Source organism: Emericellopsis atlantica (assembly GCF_019669845.1).
Source record: "Emericellopsis atlantica unplaced genomic scaffold F5Z01scaffold_53, whole genome shotgun sequence".
Lineage (NCBI taxonomy): Eukaryota > Fungi > Ascomycota > Sordariomycetes > Hypocreales > Bionectriaceae > Emericellopsis > Emericellopsis atlantica.
Window position 1 is genome coordinate 1 of NW_025764755.1, and position 24,175 is coordinate 24,175.

The following is a 24,175-nucleotide window of genomic DNA, read 5'->3' on the forward strand; positions in this document are numbered from 1 at the left end:
CCATGTCTTCGCCCCTGACTCTGCGTCACAGCGTGGAGTGTGCCCCCTTGGGCCATGCATTGTTTGCAACGGCGGCCTGCATGACTTGATGTTGTTTTGCTGGTACACGCAACACGAGAAAGCCTTCGTTACACTGATATCGTGGTACTGGTCTAGCTCACTGATTGGATGGGGAGCAAAGGGATTTGTGCTCAACAAGCTGCGGGTAACGTGTAGTTCTGTGCTGCCGTAGCGAGATGGATCTATATTTTGTACACACGTTGGCGAGTCTCAGCATTGTGCTACGCGTCTCTAACTCGTCATTGCTGCCTCAACGGCACCGATAGCCGTGATATTGTACAGTACGCAAAGCGAAACATGCAATGGCCCATGGTATCTAGGGGCCACCTGCGCAGGCCACCTGGACGAGCCATCTCAATCCGTGAACACCCATCCCTTACCCCATCACGCACTGGCGTGGTAAAGCAGTACCTCCCCGAATCCACCCCTGGCCTCGCGTAGGTACATCAAGTACGCTAGGGTCCGTCCGACGGCCGGCTGCTTGCAGAGCTATCCCGCCCGAGGCGAGGCAAACACGGCGAGCAGCAGTGGAAACAGTACATGGCCCTCCGCGTCATTTGCACCACTGCTTCTTCTCTAAGGCGTCTTTGAGCATCCAATGAAGTTGTACGTCTATTCTCTTTGCATCGGCAGCTGGAAACGGCGGGTGCATGGTGCTCACCGACGCTAGTCGCCGTCATCCTGTCCGTCTCTATTGTCCAAGATGGGTGCCCCACCCCCAGATTCCGGGCCAAAGTATTTCTCTCTCCGACCGGCGGCTTTCTCAATACCAAGAATCATGCTGTTCTGAACACGGAGCAATCTCTTTGCTGCAAAGCTTATGGCGGAAATGGAATCCATGTATCCACACGGGTGGTCTGCTGCGTCGAATCTGCAGGCCTTCGATAATCGTATAATCGTGTCCTGCAACTCAAGGCTTCGATAGATGGCTATTTTTAACTGTTCCAGTGGGTACCTGTTGGAGCCTATCTTCTGCCGCGCCCGGCCTCTATACAGGCTGTCATCCTCGGAAGAGTCGAGGGACTGCGTCTCGCCTAGGGCATCGCTGTCGTTGATGAAGTCGACGAGGCTATTGGTGCTTTGCGAGTCCACACTTCGCTGACTACTGCCTAGAGCACGTTAGGTGGTTCCTCTTAGGAACAGGCTCCTCACCAGATAGGTTAGTGCCTTCGGCGTCGCTGCCGGCCCATTCACTCGTGGAACTCATCTCACGTCGTGTCTCGCTGTACCTCAAAAAGCGTCAATCTATGCTCGGGCGATGTGTTTAAATAATTATGTACGGCCTGTCCCGATACCGATCTACGTGTGCCCTCGGGAGAGAAAAGCCTATTGTGGTTGTAGTTAGCCGGGCTTATGGGCACGGAGCTATGGTGCCTCTACGGGAGGATCTAACGCTCACTCACCTCTGAAACAGCCTGTGTCTTCCTATACATGACTCATCGACGGACGTTGTTTGATTTCGGGCGGAGACCAGCCAGAAGTGGCTCTCCCGGAATGAGATCACAGCCCTATACATGATCGGTCTGTAGCGGCCGTCGTCCAGTTCAACAGTGGCAAGGGCATAACTACGGACCATACTATCCAGGCGACGTGCTCATCTAGTGGCCGTTTCAGGTCTCCGCTCATCTAGATTCCCTATTGTCAGTGAGAGAGAGGAATTCATGGGCCAAGTGCGCTGACCCTTCGTGCAGCACATCCTACACTCAACAGAAAGGAGAGGCCTTGTAGATAGCACGTAAGCTCGGCTACTAGGCTGAAAACTACTCTAGATGCTCTTCTTGGCGTGAATGAGTGGAGAGGAGTGAACGAACATCGCTACCCCGAGGCTCCTTACACCACGTAGGAGGATCAGCTGGGTGTGAGTAGCCTTTTGTATACATCCCGCGCTTGATGAATAGGCATTGTCGCGTGTGCAGCAGAAAGTCACATTACAAGAACTCCCTTGGGGCTGAAACTTGCTCTCTTTCTATCTAGCAGCAGGGCTCATAAGGAGGTTGCCGACATTCTGCAGGAAGAAATCTCAGGTAGATGCACCATTGGATAGCGAATCGTCACTTGCATGCTAAAGCTGGACGCTAGACTGGGACGAAATGTTATATTAGCTACAATCTACTGGCGTACGCAGACCACAAATTCGTAATTGTGGCTGAATAGTGTCATTTTACGTGGAATTTCATGCTGGTACACGTCTCACCGGCGGCGACCGCTGCTCAATACTCCCATGTTCCTCCATCGCGGTGTGTCTGGTCGCACCGCTTCATCTGCGCCTTCGCGTTGCATCGGTTCTCAACTGCTGCACTGCTTTCTCCAACTCCGGCGTAATCTTCAAATCGTTGGATGGCAGAGTGAATATTGTGTGCAGATCGGAGACCAGAGCGGTCTCGAAACACTGCTCGGGGCTAATAAAACCTAGATCGACGGATAGAAGCATCATTTTCTGGTTTGTCAACTCACGACCTGCCTTCAGCACAGCCGTAGGGTCGCCAGCGTCAACCTGCTTGATTGTATGAAACCTCCCGTCCGAGTACGCACGAAACAGAACACGGATAGGCTCCGGTGACGGGCTTGCCTGGGCACGGCCAGGCGCGATGCTTTCCCTAGAAGAGGTGACGCTGCTGGACTCGGTGATGGGCGAAAGCCCCGCCCGTACAGACTCTACGCTTTGTTTCCTGAAGTTTTGAATGCTTTGCTCGAGTGTCAAGCGCTCTACAGGCGGAGAGCACGTTCTTGTCGGCTCTGATAGACACTCTTCGGCCGCATTAGGGAGAGGACTCCCTTGTCTCGACGCTTTATACTCTAAGCCGAAGAAGGCATTATACTGACACCGCAGCACGAAGAAAGATGTGAGTTCCGGCCCACGCACGTCGAGCGATGCCAGGTCAGCCTGCAAGTTGCCGCGAGTGAGCAGCCCCCGGTCAAGCTGGTAGCTGTCCTTCTTCGGACGGCCGCACCTTCTGGACAGACGCTCAGTGGTATGTTTGACCACGAGGCTGGCCAGGGCGTCTCTGTGTAGGGCCGGCACCGTGTCTGTTCTGTGACAGCGCTTCGGATCGGCAATGTCGCCGGACCCTCTCTCCGTCGCATGCACAAGTCTCTGTATCTCCGTGGACCGAAAACCCAGCTGCTGCGCATACTCCGCCGCCTGTACTAGAATATCGTGCGAAGCTTCGGTGATGGGTCCTGCGAGTCTCTTGTTCGATGCTGATGTAGGGTTCGCCATGCCCTGGAGGTTGCCGAGCATGAATACCCATAGTTCCTGGATAGCAATGCCAGCTGCGGAGGCCGTGTCATTGCTCTCTTGTGCGCGTTCTACTGGCCTGTAACAGCCCAGCAACGCCTGACGAATCGTCTGGCCTCGCGGCGTCACGATATGGCGCATGCTGGTGGCGCAGACTTGGAGGATGTGGATGTCCTGGGAGAAGGTGTGTAGAGATGTTATAATCGTCTCGATGCTGAGAATCTCCGCGAGTGCGGCGCTCCGCTCGTTTGGAGTGAAGGCGCGGAAGATTATGCCCTGCTCCATCTGTTTGTGGATCAAGGCCGCATCGCTCGTGCAGAACCGCGGACAGCGCAAGTGCAGAGCCTGCACGTCGTCGGGCTCGAGTTTGGCTGTGGCCTCCTTGCTTCCCGCTATTCGTACCCAGAGGGCATGTGTATGGTCCAAATACGCCTTGGCTTCCTGCGTACAGCTTAGTCAGGACGGACGCCACTCAGAAGCGCGGGCAAGGTACCTCATCAGCCTTGGCTGTCAAAAGCTTATGTATGGTACTGATGAGTAGCCCCGACCGCATACCGGGTATATCGAGGAGAGGGTCGAGAGCCTCCTTCAAAAGGGTATTCTTCAGCAGACCGCGGACACAGCGCCGTGCGTGGTCGGATGAAAGACTGTTTTTCTGGTTCTGCCATGCCGCAAGCGCGCGTCCCTCGTCTTCCCTGTCCTCGAGCCGCAGTCTATAGTAGACCTCGGCATTGCGTATAGCTTGATCACGTAACGCGTGCATTGGAGATGCTCCTCTTCTGCCACCATGCAACGACCGAAGCGCAGACATTCGATCGTATATAGATACTTACCATGGGGCCGTGAAACCACTTCCTGTCGAGATGTGGGGCTTTGCCTGGAAGTGGCTGGCGCAGTCCAGTTTCGACTGCAGAGCTTCCTCCTTAAGATAGGCCTTGATAGAACTTTGTGACGTGCCCTCTTTGTCGACCACCACGGAGAGGAGGGGAGAATATGATCCACAAAGTCAGCCCACCGGCATTCTACGCAATCTGTACCGGTCTGTTCTTCACATCACTCTTTGTTATTAGTTGCATCCTGCCTCTTCTGCGTCGCGGTCTTGGACTCCTACTCTTACAGATCCGGAAGCTCGTCTTTCATCGATTCACCATCGGTCGTCATTCTCACATAGGGCCGTGGACGGTGTGGTTCACCCTGACGCACGTGGTGTACGTCGCAAGCAACGTCGCAGGCCTCTGCGTTGGGGCCCAGTCGACAAGCTTATATATGTCGCGAGCAGGACAGCTCGCTCTCGTGAATGCGGCGCCACTGCTTCTTTCCATGCACCTGAGCTTCTTGGCTGACCTTTTCGGCCTTCGACTGAGGACGTTTTTGCTTGTACATCGGGCCTGCGGTCTCATGACCACAGCGCATGTCGTTTTGCATAGCATTGTTGTCGTAGCGCGCGGCGTCTCCATGGAAAGGAGCAACTCGGTTGATGTGTATCCCGTAACAGTTAGTGACCTGGTGGAATTTGGACGGACTCCGGCTGACGAGCACGCATTGTAGGCCGCCGGTCTTCTGCTCCTGTCAACATTGATCGGTCCTATCCTGCGCCGGCGGTACTACGAGCTTTTCGTACGGCTGCACCAAGCACTGGCTGGCGGCGTGGCGGCGGGTACGGTCATGCACTTACGGGCGGTAGCATGGTCTCGGTGGCCGTTCATGTATGCGTATGGGGGCCTCGTCAGTGCGCTCACGTTATTTCAACTGGGACGCACCATCCTCTACAACAAGCAGCTAGGGCTACCACTGCCGCGTATCGACGTCACGAGCAGTCACGGCACCGTGAAGGCAACGATCACGGTGTCCAGGCCGCTGGTTATCGACGCGGGCCAGTACGTCAATATCTGGGTTCCTTCAGTATCCCTGTTCTCGAGCCACCCATTCACCATCACATCCTGGTCGCCATACCCAGTCCGGCGGTTCGAGCTGTTCATCCAGCGGCGGCAAGGGTTCACTAGCCGCCTCCACGACCGGGCCGAGCTACACAGAGACATATCCGTCCAGTCGAGGATGCTGTTCAGTGGCCCTCACGGCTCAAGCCTGCGGGTCTGGGACTTTGAACATGTTCTCTTCTTCGTGCAGGATTTTGGCATTGCGGCCGCTCTTCCACACCTCCAAAAGCTCATACATGGACGAGCGCGGGGCCAGCGCAAGACAAGGCGCGTTCACGTACTATGGCATGTTAACAATATTGGTATGAGGCGTGCTGTGACGTTGGGTGCCTCGCTGACTACTGTAGACGCACGGCAGGCTGTCACGCCGACCATCAATGATCTATTCCACGCAGACGGCGCAGGAGAAAGCTATGTACGTTGACCATATATCAGAGGAAAGCAGCTGACAGACGCCTTGCGAGCAGATCTTCCACGTGTCTGTTTACAACGGTATTGAAATGGAAACAGAGACCTCGAGCCACGGACGCTTCACGATCCACCCAGGGGTGCCTAACGTCTGGGAGATCCTCAGCGCGGAAGCGAATTTAAGAGAACAGCAGGTGACAGAGGGCCGGACGACCACCGACGCGGTGCAAGAAAGCTCGGCGCTAGACACATCCCGAACCGGTATGAGGAATCATGGCACAGGTGACAACGAGCGGACCCTGGTAGTTGGCGAGTCAATTCTGATCCTCGGCCCTGCATAGTGGCTTTGCTAACTGCGTTTAGTCTCGGCCAAGGGAGCGTTGCGTGACGAGGTCCGCCTCTCTCTCCGCGGATTCCTTTCAAGGGGGTTCGAGTTACAAGATCTTGATTTTCAGCCTGTTTGACGCTGTGGGGGGGCTATCACGCAGATTTATGTAGGATTCGCACAGCTTCATACGGCATGAATATAGACGCTACCAAGTCGCGCCTTCCATGTAGCATGCCGTAGCATCGCACGAGATCAGTCACAGTGAAACAGTACCTCGAGCATGCTTTGCAAATGGACAAGAATGATAATTATGCCGGTAGCTTTGCGTCATGCTCGAACAGCCGCGAATCTCGCTAGCTTTGTGTGCTTCGAGGGCCGATAGTCGCGTTTCGAGCGCAACTTACCATGAGACTAGACTCAGGGCCGACTCAAACAACCATCCTAACGCTACTACAATCTGGGAGCAATGCACCCCTGCCATGCCGCCACGGTAGGATATCGAAGGCTGTGAGGAAAGAATAGGTTTGGAAATCATGAGAGGACTAAGAAAAATTTCAGTGCTTGGTGTCTATAACGACTGCGCTAGACGCGTGATGCTCCGAGTACCCATGATGCCCCCACGGCCAGATTCTGGCAGCCAACGCGGATGTGCCGAACAAGCTGTGGCGCTATGATATGTCTCCGAGGACGTCCAGCCATTCTGCGCTGTTCTTTACGCCCTATAGAGTGACGGGTGCGGGCATGCCTGCAAGATGAAGCAGGGGTATTTCATCTTCGAGCTCCCACGTGGGACAGCCGTAGTCTCTCCACTTCACGCCTAGGTACACGTTGCTACCCGCCGACTCATGCATCCCGAGGATGGCTTCGATGCGATGGGTGGAGTCCATGTTGCTGATGCGCGGGCGAGCCTCAAAGTCTCGCCACAGTGTCAACTCTGTGCCGGTGTCCAAAACCCATAGGAGACTCTCCACATCCACCCAATCCCAGAGCTGATCCACGGTCTCGGCCCGAACGCCATGGAATATATGGCTGGACACCCGAATGGTCAATAGGACTTCTAGAATGACGACCTCGGGCGACCACGTCGTCCGAACGTGGCGCCCGCGGTGACGTCGCTGCGGCGCGAGGACTTCCATCAGAACACGTTTGCACGTTTGCACGTTTGCACGTTTGCACGTTTGCCACGTCGACGAGCGCAGAAGAGTGCTATTATATAGCAGAAGCACTAATTCTGCCAGCGGCGTTTACTTATATGATGTGCCTTTGCTCTCGCCGGCTGGAAGTAGATTGCTAGTGTATCCGACCACAAGTGAACAAGTGGCTGTGCCCCCGAGTATTCACTGCGATAGCTACCGCGTGCTTTTATCTCCATGTAGCCCTTAGCGTCGGAGAGGTGCTCGATATTATTGGTTTCACGTTCTGTACTACAGTACGTCCTAAATACAATGGTCAAGTGGCCACGTACGGCAGGACGAGCAGTGGATGGAAGATGGCGCTGCCAATATCTGGTCCACGGCACCGGCCAGCGAAATATCCACGCCGCCGCTACTCCAACACCACCGCCTTTGGAGAACTCGTCGCCCGGACAGGTATGATGTGTTTGTCATTCCTTTAAATTATGCCGTACGAGCCGTATTTGCCTGAAATATGCCTTGTCAAATCGATAGCCTCCGACATATGCTCCAGACGGGCTCCTCGTCCGCATCAAGAAAACGTGCCTCACTGCGACCAGAGCTATGGCACAATGCTGTATCTATCTAGACGAGCTCTAGTCAAGAAGAGAAGAGACTGGCGATCGCAGGATTACCTTGCTTAACCTGTCAGACTACTATACTAGAAGTTGGAAACCATACGATGCATTACGGCTTGTAGTGGTAGTACCTCCGCACGGACAGCTGAGCCGTGTGGAAGAGATCGCAGAGGATCTCTTTCGGCCACCGAGAATCCTTCTCCCATATCTGTACAAGGAAAATGTTCTGCTCCCGTTAGCTCTGCGCGTCTGTGATCGGAACGACTGGTTATAGCCCACCTTGCGCAGTCGACCAGCCCTATCCGATGAGGTGATAGCCGATAGAAAGTCAAGGATGCTCGACTCCTGCCAATCGCTGAGGTCCTCCACGCCCACCTTTCCCTCCTCTAACGCGTACCCTTGCATGAGCTTCATGGTGATTGTGCCAATGTCCGTGAGATTCTGTTGCTGCTCCTTCGAGCTAGCAGCACGGCAGAGCTCCTGCATGCCTACTTACACAGTCAGCCTCCATGTTGCAGCGGGTGTTCAGCGCGTACGGACCGATTTTAACGTCGCCCGCCATCTGAACGAGGATCGTCTCACAGCTCAGACGACTATGACACCAACGATGGGAGTCGAGATAATCGAGTCCGTCTAGGATCTAGGCCCGTGAGAAAAGAATCGGGAATTACGCGGCGCGAGACTCCCATACCTGCCCTACGATCGTCCCTACCTCGTCGCTGGTCCGTCGGCGCGGGCACCGTATTACGTGATCAAGGGGCATATGCATATCCTCAAAGACGATATAGAGTATCTTTTGGCCTTGGAATGCCTCAAGCGCAGCAACAATGTTGGCATGCCGCACCTCACGCAACCGGGATAGCGTCTCAGTATCCTGGTTGCCGCGGGGGAACCGCCTCACGCCAACGCGACTCATTGGGGCCGCGCGCTCGCTCGCCACGATGACTTTGTCGCCCATGTCTAATAGGGATAGTATCGCCTTGTACCGCCTCCATGGGCTTCCTGCCTGCAGTGGTAGTGCAGAGTCTGTGCCGGAAGAAGGGGTTTGTAGCCTCGTCTTGTCCACATTCGTCTCGTCGACCTTTCTCTCTTTGCGCAATTTTAGAGGAGCCACGGCGCAATCGGTTCCGGGAACGCGGCTGGTCTTGTTTGGTGCTTGATGTATCGCTAATTCATGATCGCTAATCCACATGCGTGTGGTGCGGCTATGCGACTGTTGCGCCATCGCATAGCACGTCGCAGATGCTGCGGTCCCTGGTCTACGTGCGTAGGTGCTGGAAGCGGCGGTTTGGTTCTTTGTATGTGGGCCTAGCCTGATGGGGGCATTGAAGGCATTTATGATACGTGCGACCATTTCATGCCGTACAGAGCCTTTGTCCAATTTTGCCCAGACTCCGTACGGATGCTAGGTCTGGCCTGGAGTGGACGACGTATCTATTGTGAGACCACGAGTGCGAGCGGCTTTGATAGGTTGCAGCCAGATCGTTTCCAAGAAGCTGGCACCATAGCATAGGTCTCACTTCAGGGGTCGTAAGGAGTGGGTCTGTGAATGGTTGCCAGGCGCGGCCAATTGACTACTAATGCTGAACTACATGTCGCTCCGACGTCGGCGTCCTACCCCACCTTGTGCTCATGGGGCCGTGCTGGTCCTGTTGGAAAGAACATGGTACGTTCTTTCCACCATGATTCCACTCTCGTTCACGCCTTGGTGGTGTGCCTCGGGGTCTACGATTATGGTTGTCCGTGTCCCAGGCTGGTTCGAGTGCACAGCTTTTGATGTGCTTCCGTGCCTTCGATGCCCGTACAGGCCGTTCGTCTTGGTTCGGACGGACTCGCCCAGGCGGGGGAACCCCTTGACCAGGAGCTGCCGCACAGCCGGGAAACAGGCGCACATCAAGCCCACCGTGACCTCTGTGGTGGACCAGAGACAGGCGGGATAGTAATCCCACGTCATGTTCGAGGTCTTCGCAAAGGTGACGAGGGATTGAAGCCGAAGGGCACTCACGACCGTGACGCTGCGCAATCGTGTCAGCGACAAGCCGTCCGAGGCTACACGGACGACTCACAAGATCCCAACGCAGAACATCAGGGCTACCCCAATCTTTTTCTTCCGATGGAGCTGCAGAGTGCGCAGCTGCCAGAGCGGCACCGCCAGAAGCCATAGATCGAGGGCAATGTTCGTCGCAGCGCTGGCCCAGGCCACAGCATTCGCATCCACACAGGAGCCCTGATGCATCCCATCCCAGTGCTTCCAGAAGTGATCGATGGGTCGGCACTGGAATACAGCCACGAAGATGAATGTCGCACCCCAGATGCACGTCACAGCGAACGTGCCCCAGAGTAGCCTCTGTACGGCGACAGTAGGGAAAATGCGGAGGTAGAAGACGATGACAGACAACTTCACCAGTGCAGTGTCCAGGAAGTACAGCCATGCTATCGTATGGAAGTATCGCAGAACCGCGGTGATCTCGCCTGCCGACAGGGTCCAGATGTCCCGGCCCAGCCCGTGTCCAGCCAGGCCGTAGATATTGATGAAAGCGCTCGCGATGATGGTACCAGTCGCGCCAAGGGCCAGCCAGTCATCTAACCATAGCGAAGATCCGACCACCCACTGCCGGCAAACAAGGCGGGCCGTGGCAAAGGCCACGGCCAGACCTGTCATTGTAGACGCCACCACGACAAGCTGACCAGATCGACTTCGTGCCGAGGAATGGCAAAGGGCAGTGGTGATATTCCTCGCGGCTTCCAATAGCTAGGTCAGCAAAGACCAGTCAAGTCTTTTCGTCACATACAGAGAGCTTCCGCAGGCGTACAAGAAACACCCACGCATGCGCCGAGGTACGCACGAAGGGTATCGCTCGCACAGATGCATTGGAGGTCAGCCGCGTCGCAGCTCTGTTCCAAGATACCTGCCGTGATACAATCACTCTTCAATGCACCATGTTAGCTGCAACTGTGCCAAAGCCAGCGGCAGACTCACCACGCAGATGGGAAATGCGTCGAGCGCCTGCTGTGTCGGTGGCTCCGCCAAAGCCATGCGCAGAGGCAATAGAGCCATAAGCATGGGCGTCATAGTACGAAAAGATATCATGATCTAAGAATCCACCCCGCTTGATACCAGGCTTGGTGTGTAGAAGTTCGTGCGTTCCCCCGGGTATATTTGGGAGGGGCAGGAACACTGTGCCTCACCAAGAGCAGAAAAAGGAGATGAGGGTCTTGAAGTACTCGCACCCTGACCTCAGAGGTCCGCGGTCTCGGATTCCGTGCCCAGGTACCACGACGCCGTTGCCTTGGCACGGCCAAAACAGACTAATGGAGGCGATCGCTGGAAGCAGTCGGAGGATTGTATATAGCCAGCCCCGTGGAGAGGCACGAGTAGAGAGCCAACGCCGCGACTGGACTCGATAGACATGAAGGTCGCCTACATCACCCCTTTCGTGGCCTTGGCGGCCGCAGCCTGCGTGAGGAAACCAGATGTGGGCATGTGGGACGTGAAGACGGGGGAAATCTTCATCGATGCCTTGTATGCGCTGAAGCTCAGAGATTATGACGAAATCGAGCGACTCAACCCGGGGATAGATATCAACAAAATCAAGCCGTCACAGTACACCATCCCGTACGTGGGTGACGTGGATTGGCCAGCGACCTGGGTTACCTCATCGTGCACGCCTACGCTGATACTTGACGGGCGAGCCGTTTCTGCTACGCCCACGGCCGACCTGGATCCCACGTCTACGGTGCCTGGCATAGCATCCTCCCTTTTCAGCATAGGGACCGCCCAGATCAAGAGCTCCGAAGCCACCCCTTCCCCTACCCACACACCAACGCAGGAATCAACGACCTCTCCGACTGACACTCATACCAGCGTGAGCGTGGACGAAAGTCCCTCTGCGACGCATACGCGTCAGACGACGAGTACCGCGCTCCGTTCTCCAAGCTCGTCTCCATCGAAAGCCACGCCGACTACTCTACATTCAACGTTCGCGACCTACAGTACGCCACCAGCAGATGCCTTTACTACGGTCTTGCCGACTGGGGGGGACGAACCGCGCGAGGACAATGAGTACTCGCTTCAGTTCTGCCGCAAAGATGGCGTCTACTTTACCCTGGAGGACACACATAAGCAGAATGCGAAGGACTTCTGCGAACAGTATAGCAAACACAAGATGAAGGAAGAGTCGGACAGCATCACGTCTCTGTACGAAGGTGACAACGATGAAATCTACCAGTACTCCGTCTTCTGGATCAAAGGATGCACATTCCACAAACAGCAAGACTTTACCGGCTGTTATGATCTAATGTATGAGAATTTCAAAGACTGCAACAACGGTGGCAAGGGCGGCACCAAGCGCAAAGGCTGTCTTTGGTTCGAATACCGCCCGAACTGGATGGAAGATATTTGATGAGGGGCCCTGCCTTTCACACGAGATATCTAGGGCCATTATTGGACGCGCGCTGCTAGCATGATTTATGCTGTGAGCACCTACAGTGAGAGGAACGGGTTCGGGGACCATAGAATAGACGACGGTAGGATAGACGGTTGAGAATGGTGAGGCAAGGTACATGAGAAATTTCACACGCGTTCTCTAGCTAGTCATTAAGTCAGGACGAAGCGCCTTCGTGGAGACTTGGCTTTCGGTACCATTGTATACTCTACAGACTGTCTATAAGGCCTACTATAACTTCACGACGTCCACATGTGTCTTCCTCACGAGCAAGCAAGGTCTCCAGTAGACAGTTCTCGGTATTTCAGTGGTGATTTCCGCTCCACAGGACTAATCCCAACCTATTGCAGGAAGAGCACAGGCGTTGCATCCTCTGTCGAGAGAAACAGAACAAATCCGTCGCCGTCGAAACGACAATATGCTCGGGTCATCTTGCGTGGTAAGTGAGGGACGGTTCAGCCCGATGCCTATGCTTTACAGCAGACCAGGAACCTCGTGCCCATTTTTGGAGTGGCACTATATTGCAGTGCAGTTTGCCAGCCATTTGTTGCGCTCCGAAGTCATGAATCTTTGTGCGTCCCTAAGAGAGCGGGATAGACTGGCAGCGGCATCGGCCGTTTTTTCAAGCAACTGGTACACCGTGGCCCATGACGAACGCACAATATTTCGCTGGTGCTGTAGCGCATCTCGTTTGCTTTCGAGTGCTCGTATCGCTTCGGCATGATCATCGTAAGCGCTCCCGAGGAGCTGCCGTGCGACCTCTTCCAGTTCAAAAGCGTCAGAGTACACACTAGAAACAGGACGCATCGGATAAACAGTACGACGATAGCAGTCGTAGGGAGGGAAAGCTGCCAGAAGAACCCTGAATTGATATAGCGGCCGATCTATTCGTGGCCCGAAGTGGCCAGACTGCATATCGTCGCGTGCTATCCAGGACGTGACGCCTTGCGACAAATTCTGGCGTTCGGCCAGAAGCCAAGGATTGGACGGTGATCGCTCAGCCATACAGAATCCACATCTCACAAGGCAGCCTCGAATTACCCTTCCTACCCAACGTGCTCATGGGATGCACCTTGGAATGCGCACGCCAATATTATTTGGCACCCGAGGACGAACTGCTGTGCGCACGAAGACTCGTGTTACGACCCAATATACGACCGCATGCGCCGCCAAGCAGCCCGCACGTGACATGATACATGGCCCACTGTTTTCCCCCAAAATATCAGGGTCATCCATAAAACACCATGATCCACTGGTATCATTGCGCAGTTTCATTTGCTTCGCGCAATGATCCCAGCTTCACCACAGTCCGTGTCTACCCAGCTCCCTAGCTATCAATATAATTGTCAACGCATAGATCACGCCTACTGCACTCGACTGTGAGCCGAATAACTGTTCGATTACTGACACCCTGGTGCTTTTCAACATAGTTAAACGACTAAACGACTTCTGCACAACCTACCCGGTAGCTAGTCCAGTCCCGAACGTCATAACTCGCCGCCCATAAGAATAACAGGCGATAACCAAGGTAAATACGGATGTTGTGAAGAAGGCTGGCGCGAGGAATAGGGAACGTCGCAAATACGGACAAACAGAGTAGAAGTGTGAAATTTCCTCATCACCAAACCAACGTGTGAGGCAATGGCGCTTTGGGCTATAGTATCTCCCACAGCTGATGCCTCTCAGGTGCTACGAGCTGTTCCCCTCCGAGGAAGCGCACGCTTAGCCCGAGGATCTCCGCTCGTGTACATCTCATAATCCGAGTCGCTCACATTCTCAGGCTTCTTGAGACCGTAAATATCAATCATTAGATTGTCCGCGGGCAGTGCACCCGTGACAACGGCCCGGCACAGGCGCTGGCTTTGCTGGAGCCAGTGCTGCAAGGAATCGGCCGAATTGTCAAGGCGAGCCCGCAAGCCGGTCAGAATTTGCTGTTTCCTTGATGCGGTCAACCGCCGGATCGACGGGATCCGGGGGATGGCGAGAAGCAAAACGTACTTGTCGGGCCCCCATGCTAGACGAAGATCACATACATCTCGCCAGAATTGACATTGCGTCTGCATGTCTCTCATCTCAAGGAGGCTTTGTCTGTCTACAGGGTAGTGCATAGCGCTACCCACCGCCTGGGCATCATCCAGCGCATCCATCCGTTCGCAGAAGCGCACGCAATTAAGCCTTTCGTGGAAAGTACTGCCGGTCGCGCCTCGCTTGACCGACTGCCAGAGCACGGCAAGACTAAGCTGACCGGAACCTCGTATGGCACGATGTGACAGCACGGCCTCGCAGAGATGTCCGAGGATGGTGCGGCGGTCGTCTCGCCCGGGCTGGACGCGCGTGCCAGCGGACAATGGCCGCACTAGTGACGACGACTTTGTGTGGATGGGCGGGGCCACCCTCTGGCGCAAGTTTGGTCCCTCACCGGCGCTTACCGGGTGCGGGGACGCCGGATGGACGTCCGGGGATGTATTTCGGGACGAGCTTACGCTCTTCTGGTATGGTTCAGTTCCGTATAGCGCGTCCGCGAAAAATTGACTTCCTGCTTCGGCCTCTGCGGGCGCCATGGCCGCGAGCGCCTCCGCACTAGGCTCCAGCTCACCGCATGTAAGCTCCGCTATTAAGCGCGCCCGGAAGGAGGAGACGAGCTCATTGGCGCATTCCTGACTCATGTGAGGAGCCCCTTGGTGAATCTGTCGGATGCCGATGAGGGCGAGAACGCCTGCATCATCAACGCGATCCTGCGACACCTTCGGCCCGGTCCAGTTGGTCACGATTGGCCGTGGCGTCGTAGCTAGATTGGGGATGCTAGCGTTGGGCCGGCTGTCGTACCAATGCACACAATCAGGATATGCAACAGCAAATGCCCAAGCGGTGCCGTCTTGGAATGGAATGATGACAGGTCGTTCCAGACCCTCATTGTGGATGTCTATCGGCCCCTCGTTGAGAGATCGAGTAGAGGCAATATCCGCGTGTCTAGTTGATTGTGCACGGAGAAGCTCAAGATACGCCTGCACGATCTCCTCGTCTACGTGCGCCCCGCTTGCAAGCTGGCGCATGGATGTCGGCATTGCGTCGCTGCCATTCCCGGCCACTGTAGAGGCATACTGGACCCATGCCTTGGCCGCTACGAGAGGTTGGCCATCATCCACTGGATATCGTATCTTGGTGGCCTGCCAAGCCGTCCTGATCAGGGCAATGGAGTCGCTCGACATGGGGCCGATGGTGAGTCGTCGAAGCGTAGCGACATCATCAGCTGACATACTGATAAAATCGATGCGGCGCGACAGACTGCGCAGAGGTTGAACGACCTTTATCGTGACCGACGTCCGGAAGCTGCCTTTTGTCCATGCCCGCAACAGGAGATCGCGTCATATTCCGGACTGGCCTCGCCCAACTATCTGTCGGACAAGCGCTGGGCATTCTCAGGCTATCATGGCTTCGTAGGAGCTTGAGCCCTAGTAGCCGAGCTTACGTGCTATCTATAAGGCCTCTCCTTTCTATCGAGTGTAGGATGTGCTGCAAGAAGAAGCGCACTTGGCCCATGAATTCCTCTCTCTAACTAACAATAGGGAATCCAGATAAGCGGAGACCTAAAACGGCCACTAGATGAGCACGTCGCCTAGATAGTATGGTCCGTAGTTATGCCCTTGCCACTGTTGAACTGGACGACGGCCGCTACAGACCGATTATGTATAGGGCTGTGATCTCATTCCGGGAGAGCCACTTCTGGCTGGTCTCCGCCCGAAATCAAACAACGTCCGTCGATGAGTCATGCATGGGAAGACACAGGCTGTTTCAGGGGTGAGCGAGCGTTAGGTCCTCCCGTAGAGGGACCGTACCCATACGCCCGGCTAACTATAACCACAATAGGCTTTTCTCTCCCGAGGGCACACGTAGATCGGTACGGGCCGCTTTCCACCACCGACGTGCAAAGTCGGGACAGGCCGTATATAATTATTTAAATATATCGTCCGAGCAAAGATTAACGCTTTCTGAGGTATAGCGAGATATAACGTGAGATAAGTTCTACGAGTGAATAGGCCGGTAGCGACGCTAAAGGTACTAACCTATCTAGTAAGGAGCCCGTTCCTAAGAAGAACTAGCTAACGTGCCTTAGGCAGTAGTTAGCGAAGTGTGGACTCGTAAAGCACTAATAGTCTCGTCGACTTTATTAACGATAGCGATACCCTAGGCGAGACGTAGTCCCTTGACTCTTCCGAGGATAATAGCCTATATAGAGGCCGGGCGCGGCAGAAGATAGGCTCTAATAGGTATCCACTAAAATAGTTAATAATAGCTATCTATCGAAGCCTCGAGCTATAGGACACGGATGTACGATTATCGAAGGCCTGTAGATTCGACGCAACGGACTACCCGTGTAGATATATAGATTCTATTTCCGCTATAAGCTTTATAGTAAAGAGATTGCTCCGTGTTTAGAATAGTATAATTCTTAGTATTAAGAAAGCCGCCGGTCGGAGAGAGAAATACTTTAGCCCGGAATCTAGGGGTAGGGCACCTATCTTAGACAATAGAGACGGATAGGATAACGGCGACTACCCTTAGTGAGCACTATATACCCGCCGTTTCTAGCTACCGATACAAAGAGAATAGATATAGAACTTTATTAGATACTTAAAGACGCCTTAGAGAAGAAGTAGTAGTGTAAATAACGCGGAGGGCTATATACTATTTCCACTGCTGCTCGCCGTGTTTGCCTCGCCTCGGGCGGGATAGCTCTACAAGCAGCCGGCCGTCGGACGGACCCTAGCGTATATGATTTACCTACGCGAGGCCAGGGGTGGATTCGGGGAAGTACTGCTTTAACGCTAGTGCGTGTAAGATCGGTTACTTACGACCGCATGAAGGATATGCTTGATGCAGAAGTCCAAACCCTCTTCGGTCCAGAAGGTGAAGCCGTTGCGCTCCAAGTCTGCAACATCCTTCCTCACGCTCGGGTCCGACAGAGGAAGAAACCCCTCTTTGTGAAGCGTGTCTAATGCAGGATCCGGGGGCAATGGGTTTGATTCCATGTCGATGTTGACCTAGCTGCAAATCATCTCTAGCATGGGAATCTAAAAGATGATAACCTCACCCCGCCGGAAGAACCTTTTCACAGCCCCGAATACGCCAGCCTTCTGCGGGGAAGGAAGAAAGTCGCGCGTTGCAAACTCTCGACGGGGTGCGCGGACCATGCTTACGCCACATTGCACTATCTGCGGATCGCGGATCGCGATGCCCTCCTCTCGCTAGGGATTGCAGCTCGCGATGCCCTCCACAAGGCCCGTTGACCGCGGCTCGCGATACATCCCCAATAGTCGTTTTTAATTGGTCTCACGAGATGAAATGCAACTAGAGTGGATGTTGAAGCTTGAGTATGCTCTTCCCTTGGCCAAGCCAATATCCCAAAGTGGCAAAGGTGAGGTCGTGTTCATGCGATACCCTCAGTGTTGGGAACTATTGGCCTATTACGGACACCGTCAAAGGAGACCTATCATTGCAGCCCAAGGCTGGTCAACGACAATACCTATCCGGATGGCGACCTCAGATGCCCAGGTCAACCGCGTGGAAGATACAATTGCCGGCTGGTGGTCTAAGCAATACTATGAAATTTTTATTGGCAAAGCCACGACATTTGAATCCTTGACACCGATCTCTCACAAATACCTGGCCTATCTCGGATTCGAGCCGCCGAACCCAAAGGAGTCCCTGACTGCGGCGCTCAAGATCACAAAATCTCGCAAAAGGCGGAGGCGTCCTGGACGCGTGGAGCGGAACGTGGTCATGTGCTACGTCCTGGGCGCTCCCGGCTCAGGCAAGTCGTCCTTGCTCAATGCCTTCCTCAACAGGCCGTATGAGCCCTTGCACTATCCTACCATCAAGCCGCGCCGCGCCGTGAACAGCGTCGAACTTCCCGGGGGCCGCCAAGTATACCTCATCCTCGAGGAGCTCGGCGAGCTCGAGCCAGCGATTCTGGAAAACAAGACCAAGCTAGATGCGTGCGACCTTCTCTGTTACGCATACGACTCCTCCGACCCCGACTCCTTTTCGCACATTGTCGACATGCGCGCCAAGCACCCGCATCTGGATGAGCTGCCATCCATCTACACCGGCCTCAAGGCAGACAAGGACAAGACGACTCAACGCAGCGAGCTGCAGCCCGACGAGTACACGGCCTCGCTCAACCCGAGCAGTGCATTTCCCAAGATGCAGTGTCTATTCAGCCTGGGAAAGAGTGTGGGACAATCCCGGATCTTGACAGGGCTGCTGTAAGCTCGCAGACATCGCCGGCGTGTGATCTATTGCCGAGTCACTAGGATGTGTCGACATTGCATCTGCTATCACCCGCTGAAGGGCTGCAGGCTGCCGTGAGCCAAAATGCTTGGTGTGGCACTCCCCTGTTGGCGTGTTTGGCCGGGTGACGTTGCATATCACTGCCGGTGCTCTGCAACTGGCAAAGCTCTGCTGCTCTTGCTGCCCATCTTGACTGTAACCAGATCCATATTCGGCCAAATTTGATCCGCAAAGTACTATACAAACTAGCTAGGCCTGACTGAAATAGAGGACACTCGTCGTGATGCGGCAAGCCAACTGGCTACCACCCACTTGTTGACCGATTTCACGCGTTGCTAAAACTTCCATCGCTTTGCCACGATACGGACAAGATATACAAGCCCGATCAAGACGGGCACCTCAATCAAGGGTCCCACCGTTGCGGCCAGCGCCTGCTTGCTGTCCGGCCCGTACGCCGCGACGGCGACGGCAATGGCTAGCTCAAAGTTGTTGCTAGCTGCCGTGAAGCTCTGCGTTGCGGACAGCGAGTAGTTGAACCCAACGCGGCGTGCCATCCAGAGGGTGACGAAGAAGACGAGAATAAAATAGACAATAAGCGGAGCAGCCACGCGAACGACCGACACGATCTGTTGGACGACCTGGCGGCCTTGCGACGCGAATAGCACGAGGACGGTGTAGAGAAGGCCGATGAGCGCCCACGGAGATATATAGCGTATAAAGACGCGGTCGTACCAATCTGCGCCCGCTAGCTTGCGGAGGGCGAACCGCGTAACCATAGCCGCCCCGAGGGGAATGCCTAAGAAGACGGCGACGCTTGTAGCGACGGTGGAGTAGGAGATGGTACTAGCCGCCGCGTCGCCGCCCATGACGCCTATGAAAAGGATAGCCATCGGGGCATAGAGGACCATTTGCAGGAGCGAGTTGATTGCCACGAGGATGGCACAGTACTCGGCGTCGCCGCCGGCGAGCCCATTCCATATTAGGACCTGGTCGAGAAAGACACGAGTTAGCTGCTGGGGTACAGGATCCTCCGGAGGCAGGTGGCGGAACATACCATTGCAATGCACCTGGCGAGTCCAACGAGAATCAGACCCTCTCGCAAGCCCTCTTCGTCGGGGAGGAAAGCCCAAGCCAGGCCAAGCTGTAGCGGTTTCGGTCAGCAGCTGAGCCGTTCTGGTGGAGTGACGCAGGATGGCAGCACACGTACCATGAGAAAAGGGGCAATGATCCAGTTGATGAGGATACTGAAGCCAATCTGCTTCCAGATGGTGCGGTGCGAGAAGACCTCGGGTAGCGCCTCGTACCTGACCTTGCACAGGATGGGGTACATCATGACGAGCAGGCCGATGGCTGCGAGAGGAAACAAGACATTAGCTATCGAGATCGTCGGACGGCCAGCGGCGTGGAAGGGAGGGCCACGGTACCAATGGGGATGGACACATCCACGAACTTGCCCTGCTGGAGGGCCGGGCCAATGTTGGGGACGAAGTTGCCCAGGATGATGCCAATGGCCATGGCAAGGAAGATCCAGAGGGCCAGGAGCCTGTCGAGCCAGCCCAGGGCTTTGAAGGCAGAGCTTTTGCCGGCCTCCTTAGCGGCCTGCTTCTCTCGTCCGCCAGTCTGCGGTGGCGGGAGGCCTTTCTCGGTGTCGGGATTGCGAGGCATCTCGTCGTTGGACAGCGTGCCTGTGCCAGTAGTGGGCGATTCGGCGTCCTGGGGATGATGCTTGTGGTGGGACGCGTCTGGCAGCGCGGAGGCGCCGGTCTGGCCAGGCGCCACGGGGCTGGGTCCGTCAGGATTGGTGGACATTGTCCTTTCTGCGGCCGACGAGCGCTCGAGATTCGCGACAGCTGATTTGGATGATGGCGAACGTGGCAAGACCTAGGACGGCCGACGGCCGACGACGGGCGGCGGGGATGGCCAGTAAATATACACGCGATCGGCTTCCAAGGCCCCGTCGGTTGGCTTGCACGTGGGCTTGTAAAAGGGCCAGGTCGGTCAAGGCGCTGCGGGTCTCTGTCCGTCTTCCGACTATCTACTAGTCGACGGTACATGTTACATGTAGGTAGGCCAGTCCGGCCGGGACTCGCAGGGTCCTGCAAGAGTTTTCCCGCAGGGACGCGGCCGGCCAATCAAAGGCGGGAGGTGACAGACACATGCTAGATTAGAATGAAAGGGTCAACAAGGGAGGCTACCGCCGTCATCGTTGCATGCAGCGACGGACTACAGAGTAGACGCACAATCATACCAGTCTGCATCCGGTGCGAGCGTAGGCTCCGCGCCGAGGCATTGCCAGCTACCTTGGCGATTGATAGTTCGGCACCAGGCAGTGATACTGGCAGTGATGCAAGCTGGCTGCAGAAAAGTAGTTGAAGCGTCGCAGCATTCTGCCTGGCTCGGGCCATCCGGGCGCCAATCAATCCTTCCTCGTGAACGCCCTAGAATCATGCACCGGGCTCCCGCGTTTACTTTTTCCTTTCCATCCTCGCAACCACTGTTTCCGGACTGACCCTGCAAGGGGCAGCCACTGGCACCGACAGAGTCCAAGACCTCGAATACCGGTCATGGATGCCGTCGCGACCCGTGGCACGCCGCCAGCGTGGTGTCCAGAGCCGCTGCTCTGCGAAAACTGACGTCCGGCCAGGTGCTGGACCTGCTGCGGAGCCCAGACGCCGGTGACAATGGCAATGGGCAGGCACCAAGCTTCGTCCTCGTCCCAGCTCGGGACCTGGAAGCTGACTTGGAGGCACCCATGCACGGCGGCACGATCCGTGGGTCTATCAACCTCCCGGGCTCAGGCGCCTCTATCGCACCACATCGCGGATCACGGGACGTTATTTTCAGATTTCAGCAACGGTAGCTACCGAGTGACGACTCGCACACAGTGTCTTGTCATTCATTATACATGTGATTCACCCACAACGCATCTCGAAGAAGCCAATCCCAATTGCTATGCCATGCTGTACCATGCTGTACCATGCTGTACCATGCTGTACCATGCTGTACCATGCTGTACCATGCTGTACCATGCGGTGCCCAGAGGGCCCCCGTGCCCTGGCTCCGCTGGCGCCGGCGCCGGAGTCAAGATCAAATTCGGGGCCGTGAGTGATCTGATGGCCGAGTGAATTTCTTACCCGGGACTTTTATGACCACACCTCTCCAACACCTCCAGCAGTTCCGCCAGAGGGACACGGTGGGCAGGGGGGACTTTGACATTGTTCCCGTCGTGAACCAAGTTCTGTCTTGCCCCGTCGGACTGCACGTCCTTGACCTGTCCAACTTCCTCACTGCGCCACATAGGGGGGTGGCATTGGGTCCTTCACATCGGGATCAGTATTTACACCAGGCAGGCAGGGTGTGAGGCCGTGGTAGGCATCTACGTACGTTGATACTTTGCATGTCTGCGTCCACAGCGGAGCAGCACACGTCATCTTCGGGCGCCGGTGACGGCGCGTGTCTCTGGCGCCCAGCGGCTGCATGCCACGAGTCTCGTCGCGCGGAGCACGGGTAGGCGACCTGGAGCGGGAAGAAGAGGTACGACGACTTGGCGTAGACGCCTCCAACGGATACCTTTGCGATGACGGCGTATGAAGAGGCCGCAAAGTCGCTGCAGAAACTCGGCTGCAACCTCAGGGGCGGCTTGATGGGAACAGTGGCAGTGGTGTGCCATGGTATGTCCCCCCCCTCAGTGTCACCGGCTAGCGAACGCGCCCCTTCCCGCACCGAATCGCCGCTCGGCCGGATGAGAGGAACACTCGCCGCGCTCCCCCGCCGTGCGTCTCTTATGCTCCACTGCAGGGACGAGAAGCTATGAGCCTCGAGTTGGGCCGTCTCGGTGTGTAGCCGAATTCTTCCCGACTCTTCTATAGAATCCTTGTGCGGGGTCCCCGCCAGCTTCGTCCCGCTGTAGTAGGTCCTGATCTGGAGCACTGGGTCGACCTTGATCGAGGCGGCCCGAAGACGATGAAGATCGGACGAGCGGCCGTCGATAGTGATCCTCAAAGTGCAGTATGTCGTGGAGAGCCGTTCGGAGTCATAGACTAGAGGTGGGGGCTCCAGCGTCTCGAACGTGACGTGCCCTGACTTGCGGCCAACGAACGACCCCCAGACGGCCTGTCTAGCGGAGAGGACATATTCGTCAGGAAAACAGCTGGTCTCAATGGGGGGCTGTGTCTCGATGTAGGGGAGACAGGTCAGGGGATGGAAAATGTCGGTAGACCTTGTACGGCCAGGCGCTGTGTCTCCGGGAGGGGCCGAGTACGCCACGGAAGCCCGCAACGAGTACGATATAAAGACTGCCGGTGGCACGGTCGGACTCCAGGCTGTGAGCGCCGAGCGCTGGATGTCGAAGGACGGTGGCAGCGGCCTGCACTTGTCTTCCGCCCGGTCGCTGGTCCGGTCGAGACCCGGGGGGACGACGAGCACAAAAGGGACCGTGTAGACTCTCTGGTCACCCTCCACTTTGTAGTTGTCATCAAGCCTTACGCGGTGTCTGAGGTTGAGAAACTAGGGGGATCCGTGTCAGTGAGGAACGCGACCACGGGCGCTTGCCATGTCCACAATGCGAGTGTAGACTCAACTCTTTCAGCGCTGAAATCTTCTCGGTACATGCCATCGCGGGACAACACCGCGCCTTGGGCCAGGACGGACTGTATGCCTATGTCGGACGCCGTTAGTGACTGCCCAGAGGACGTTGCGCAGGCGGTACCTTGCAGTGACACCTCGACCCAACTGCCGACCATGGCAAGCCCCGTCTTGATGTGGTATGATCCATGGAGGGTGTCGCCCGGGCGTACGAGGCAGACGCTCGACGAGTATAGGCCGGACGTGAAGCCACTCTCCACGGTGAAGGTGAGGCTCGAGTGGATGGGACCTTGGCCCGAGGACGTTGTCCAGCGACGCTTGCCTGTTTCCATGGCTGGGCTCGCGGAGGCTAGAGCGTGGCCGTGGGTGTCCCAGGACGATCGGCAGCACGTATGCGGTAGGTCACGATATATACACACACAAGGAAGCCTCTCGGGCAACGTCTCCTCTCCCCTCGGTCAGACGGCTGAGGGCCAGTGCTTCGCCTAGTCGTCTGTCTGTCTGGTCGTCCCGACCCTTCGCTGATTCGTGTCCTAGTTAACGTCGGGCGCAGGGAGAGCGAACAGCAGGGGAGTGCTGCATGTCACGACCAACAGTTGATTGGACCAGCGAGCCCCCGGGGGCAACAAGGCGGCGCCATCTTCAGTCGGACTTGGCATGTCATGACTGGAGCCGTCGGTGTAGGCACTTGCTGGTCTGGGGTCGGGCGGGCGACCCACCTCGTCCACAAGCTTGTATTCCAGTCTCGGCGTGGACCAAGGGCGGGCATCCACCGGAGTGGGACTTGGCAAAGCGCCCAGACGGGACCCTGGATCGCCAAATGAGCCGACCAATTGCATCGAGGGTGTCTGTCAGGTCTGCAGCGCCCTTTTGAGCTTGTATGTCCGGCGTCGGTCCAATCAGGTGTCGATGCACTGCGGCTTGAGGTAGTCGACGACGACATGTGTCCCACAGTACCTACCTACCTCGCCTGGTACGCCTCACGCGACACTGTCGAGTGATGGCGTTACCATGAGCTGAACCATGTTCCAGCATTGGCGAGTACCTGCTGCGCTCTGCAACATATGGGGACCCTTGGCGTGACGCGCCGAGTTGGGGGGTCGGTGGGGATGGGATGTGCCATGTTCAACTTTA

General features: G+C 56.0%; 13 protein-coding genes across 13 annotated transcripts; 3 read left to right on the forward strand and 10 right to left on the reverse strand.

Annotated features, from left to right (window-relative positions):
• Window positions 1-440: 440 nt before the first annotated feature.
• F5Z01DRAFT_668419 (uncharacterized protein) lies at window positions 441-1,284 on the reverse strand. Its single transcript, XM_046264347.1, has 2 exons — window positions 1,213-1,284; window positions 441-1,169 (listed from the first exon to the last, which is right to left on the reverse strand). The coding sequence occupies exons 1-2, from the start codon at window positions 1,265-1,267 to the stop codon at window positions 727-729; spliced, it is 498 nt and encodes a 165-aa protein (XP_046113593.1). The 5' UTR covers window positions 1,268-1,284; the 3' UTR covers window positions 441-726.
• Window positions 1,285-3,148: 1,864 nt separating this feature from the next.
• On the reverse strand, window positions 3,149-4,061 carry F5Z01DRAFT_631207 (uncharacterized protein; the record flags this gene model as incomplete). The annotated part of the gene is made up of 2 exons (XM_046261774.1): window positions 3,149-3,739; window positions 3,792-4,061. Coding segments are annotated over 2 exons (861 nt in total), but the record flags the coding sequence as incomplete, so codon positions are not given.
• A 170-nt stretch (window positions 4,062-4,231) lies between these two features.
• On the forward strand, window positions 4,232-6,213 carry F5Z01DRAFT_668423 (uncharacterized protein). Its single transcript, XM_046264348.1, has 5 exons — window positions 4,232-4,792; window positions 4,847-5,537; window positions 5,583-5,650; window positions 5,703-5,952; window positions 6,007-6,213. Exons 1-5 carry the CDS (start codon window positions 4,292-4,294, stop codon window positions 6,105-6,107), a joined length of 1,611 nt encoding a protein of 536 aa, XP_046113595.1. The 5' UTR covers window positions 4,232-4,291; the 3' UTR covers window positions 6,108-6,213.
• Window positions 6,214-6,560: 347 nt separating this feature from the next.
• Window positions 6,561-7,107, reverse strand: F5Z01DRAFT_754276 (uncharacterized protein; the record flags this gene model as incomplete). Its single annotated transcript, XM_046267103.1, has 1 exon — window positions 6,561-7,107. One exon carries the CDS (start codon window positions 7,105-7,107, stop codon window positions 6,691-6,693), a length of 417 nt encoding a protein of 138 aa, XP_046113596.1. The 3' UTR covers window positions 6,561-6,690.
• Window positions 7,108-7,830: 723 nt separating this feature from the next.
• F5Z01DRAFT_678466 (uncharacterized protein) lies at window positions 7,831-8,946 on the reverse strand (the record flags this gene model as incomplete). The annotated part of the gene is made up of 4 exons (XM_046265447.1): window positions 7,831-7,947; window positions 8,001-8,209; window positions 8,262-8,361; window positions 8,413-8,946. 4 exons carry the CDS (start codon window positions 8,944-8,946, stop codon window positions 7,831-7,833), a joined length of 960 nt encoding a protein of 319 aa, XP_046113597.1.
• A 405-nt stretch (window positions 8,947-9,351) lies between these two features.
• On the reverse strand, window positions 9,352-10,794 carry F5Z01DRAFT_684451 (uncharacterized protein; the record flags this gene model as incomplete). The annotated part of the gene is made up of 4 exons (XM_046265928.1): window positions 9,352-9,736; window positions 9,788-10,463; window positions 10,514-10,649; window positions 10,702-10,794. The coding sequence occupies 4 exons, from the start codon at window positions 10,792-10,794 to the stop codon at window positions 9,352-9,354; spliced, it is 1,290 nt and encodes a 429-aa protein (XP_046113598.1).
• Window positions 10,795-11,131: 337 nt separating this feature from the next.
• Window positions 11,132-12,124, forward strand: F5Z01DRAFT_640960 (uncharacterized protein; the record flags this gene model as incomplete). The annotated part of the gene is made up of 1 exon (XM_046262554.1): window positions 11,132-12,124. The coding sequence occupies one exon, from the start codon at window positions 11,132-11,134 to the stop codon at window positions 12,122-12,124; it is 993 nt and encodes a 330-aa protein (XP_046113599.1).
• Window positions 12,125-12,647: 523 nt separating this feature from the next.
• Window positions 12,648-13,420, reverse strand: F5Z01DRAFT_468031 (uncharacterized protein). Its single transcript, XM_046259980.1, has one exon. The coding sequence runs from the start codon at window positions 13,169-13,171 to the stop codon at window positions 12,683-12,685; it is 489 nt and encodes a 162-aa protein (XP_046113600.1). The 5' UTR covers window positions 13,172-13,420; the 3' UTR covers window positions 12,648-12,682.
• Window positions 13,421-13,848: 428 nt separating this feature from the next.
• On the reverse strand, window positions 13,849-15,219 carry F5Z01DRAFT_631203 (uncharacterized protein; the record flags this gene model as incomplete). The annotated part of the gene is made up of 2 exons (XM_046261772.1): window positions 13,849-14,535; window positions 14,650-15,219. The coding sequence occupies 2 exons, from the start codon at window positions 15,217-15,219 to the stop codon at window positions 13,849-13,851; spliced, it is 1,257 nt and encodes a 418-aa protein (XP_046113601.1).
• A 2,479-nt stretch (window positions 15,220-17,698) lies between these two features.
• F5Z01DRAFT_631204 (P-loop containing nucleoside triphosphate hydrolase protein) lies at window positions 17,699-18,436 on the forward strand (the record flags this gene model as incomplete). The annotated part of the gene is made up of 1 exon (XM_046261773.1): window positions 17,699-18,436. One exon carries the CDS (start codon window positions 17,699-17,701, stop codon window positions 18,434-18,436), a length of 738 nt encoding a protein of 245 aa, XP_046113602.1.
• Window positions 18,313-20,509, reverse strand: F5Z01DRAFT_668432 (arsenical-resistance protein). The gene is made up of 4 exons (XM_046264349.1): window positions 19,882-20,509; window positions 19,665-19,807; window positions 19,512-19,598; window positions 18,313-19,443 (listed from the first exon to the last, which is right to left on the reverse strand). Exons 1-4 carry the CDS (start codon window positions 20,264-20,266, stop codon window positions 18,793-18,795), a joined length of 1,266 nt encoding a protein of 421 aa, XP_046113603.1. The 5' UTR covers window positions 20,267-20,509; the 3' UTR covers window positions 18,313-18,792.
• A 15-nt stretch (window positions 20,510-20,524) lies between these two features.
• Window positions 20,525-21,000, reverse strand: F5Z01DRAFT_468143 (uncharacterized protein). Its single transcript, XM_046259981.1, has one exon. It carries the CDS (start codon window positions 20,860-20,862, stop codon window positions 20,617-20,619), a length of 246 nt encoding a protein of 81 aa, XP_046113604.1. The 5' UTR covers window positions 20,863-21,000; the 3' UTR covers window positions 20,525-20,616.
• Window positions 21,001-21,434: 434 nt separating this feature from the next.
• Window positions 21,435-23,079, reverse strand: F5Z01DRAFT_668435 (uncharacterized protein). The gene is made up of 4 exons (XM_046264350.1): window positions 23,038-23,079; window positions 21,842-22,963; window positions 21,489-21,774; window positions 21,435-21,458 (listed from the first exon to the last, which is right to left on the reverse strand). The coding sequence occupies exons 1-3, from the start codon at window positions 23,065-23,067 to the stop codon at window positions 21,742-21,744; spliced, it is 1,185 nt and encodes a 394-aa protein (XP_046113605.1). The 5' UTR covers window positions 23,068-23,079; the 3' UTR covers window positions 21,435-21,458; window positions 21,489-21,741.
• Window positions 23,080-24,175: the final 1,096 nt, after the last annotated feature.

Coding starts and splice junctions, on each gene's coding strand:
- F5Z01DRAFT_668423 (XM_046264348.1), top strand. CDS start 4,292: ATGATCCACAAAGTCAGCCCACCGGCATTCTACGCAATCTGTACCGGT. Junction 5,538..5,582: donor ATGGCATGTTAACAATATTG/GTATGAGGCGTG, acceptor TGACTACTGTAG/ACGCACGGCAGGCTGTCACG. Junction 5,953..6,006: donor CGAGCGGACCCTGGTAGTTG/GCGAGTCAATTC, acceptor AACTGCGTTTAG/TCTCGGCCAAGGGAGCGTTG.
- F5Z01DRAFT_668435 (XM_046264350.1), bottom strand. CDS start 23,067: ATGTACCGAGAAGATTTCAGCGCTGAAAGA. Junction 22,964..23,037: donor AAGATTTCAGCGCTGAAAGA/GTTGAGTCTACA, acceptor GGATCCCCCTAG/TTTCTCAACCTCAGACACCG. Junction 21,775..21,841: donor CAGACATGCAAAGTATCAAC/GTACGTAGATGC, acceptor CCCGATGTGAAG/GACCCAATGCCACCCCCCTA.
- F5Z01DRAFT_668432 (XM_046264349.1), bottom strand. CDS start 20,266: ATGTCCACCAATCCTGACGGACCCAGCCCCGTGGCGCCTGGCCAGACC. Junction 19,808..19,881: donor GGATGTGTCCATCCCCATTG/GTACCGTGGCCC, acceptor TTCCTCTCGCAG/CCATCGGCCTGCTCGTCATG. Junction 19,599..19,664: donor TCATTGCCCCTTTTCTCATG/GTACGTGTGCTG, acceptor AAACCGCTACAG/CTTGGCCTGGCTTGGGCTTT.
- F5Z01DRAFT_468031 (XM_046259980.1), bottom strand. CDS start 13,171: ATGGCTGAGCGATCACCGTCCAATCCTTGGCTTCTGGCCGAACGCCAG.
- F5Z01DRAFT_668419 (XM_046264347.1), bottom strand. CDS start 1,267: ATGAGTTCCACGAGTGAATGGGCCGGCAGCGACGCCGAAGGCACTAAC. Junction 1,170..1,212: donor CGAAGGCACTAACCTATCTG/GTGAGGAGCCTG, acceptor AACGTGCTCTAG/GCAGTAGTCAGCGAAGTGTG.
- F5Z01DRAFT_468143 (XM_046259981.1), bottom strand. CDS start 20,862: ATGGCCCGAGCCAGGCAGAATGCTGCGACGCTTCAACTACTTTTCTGC.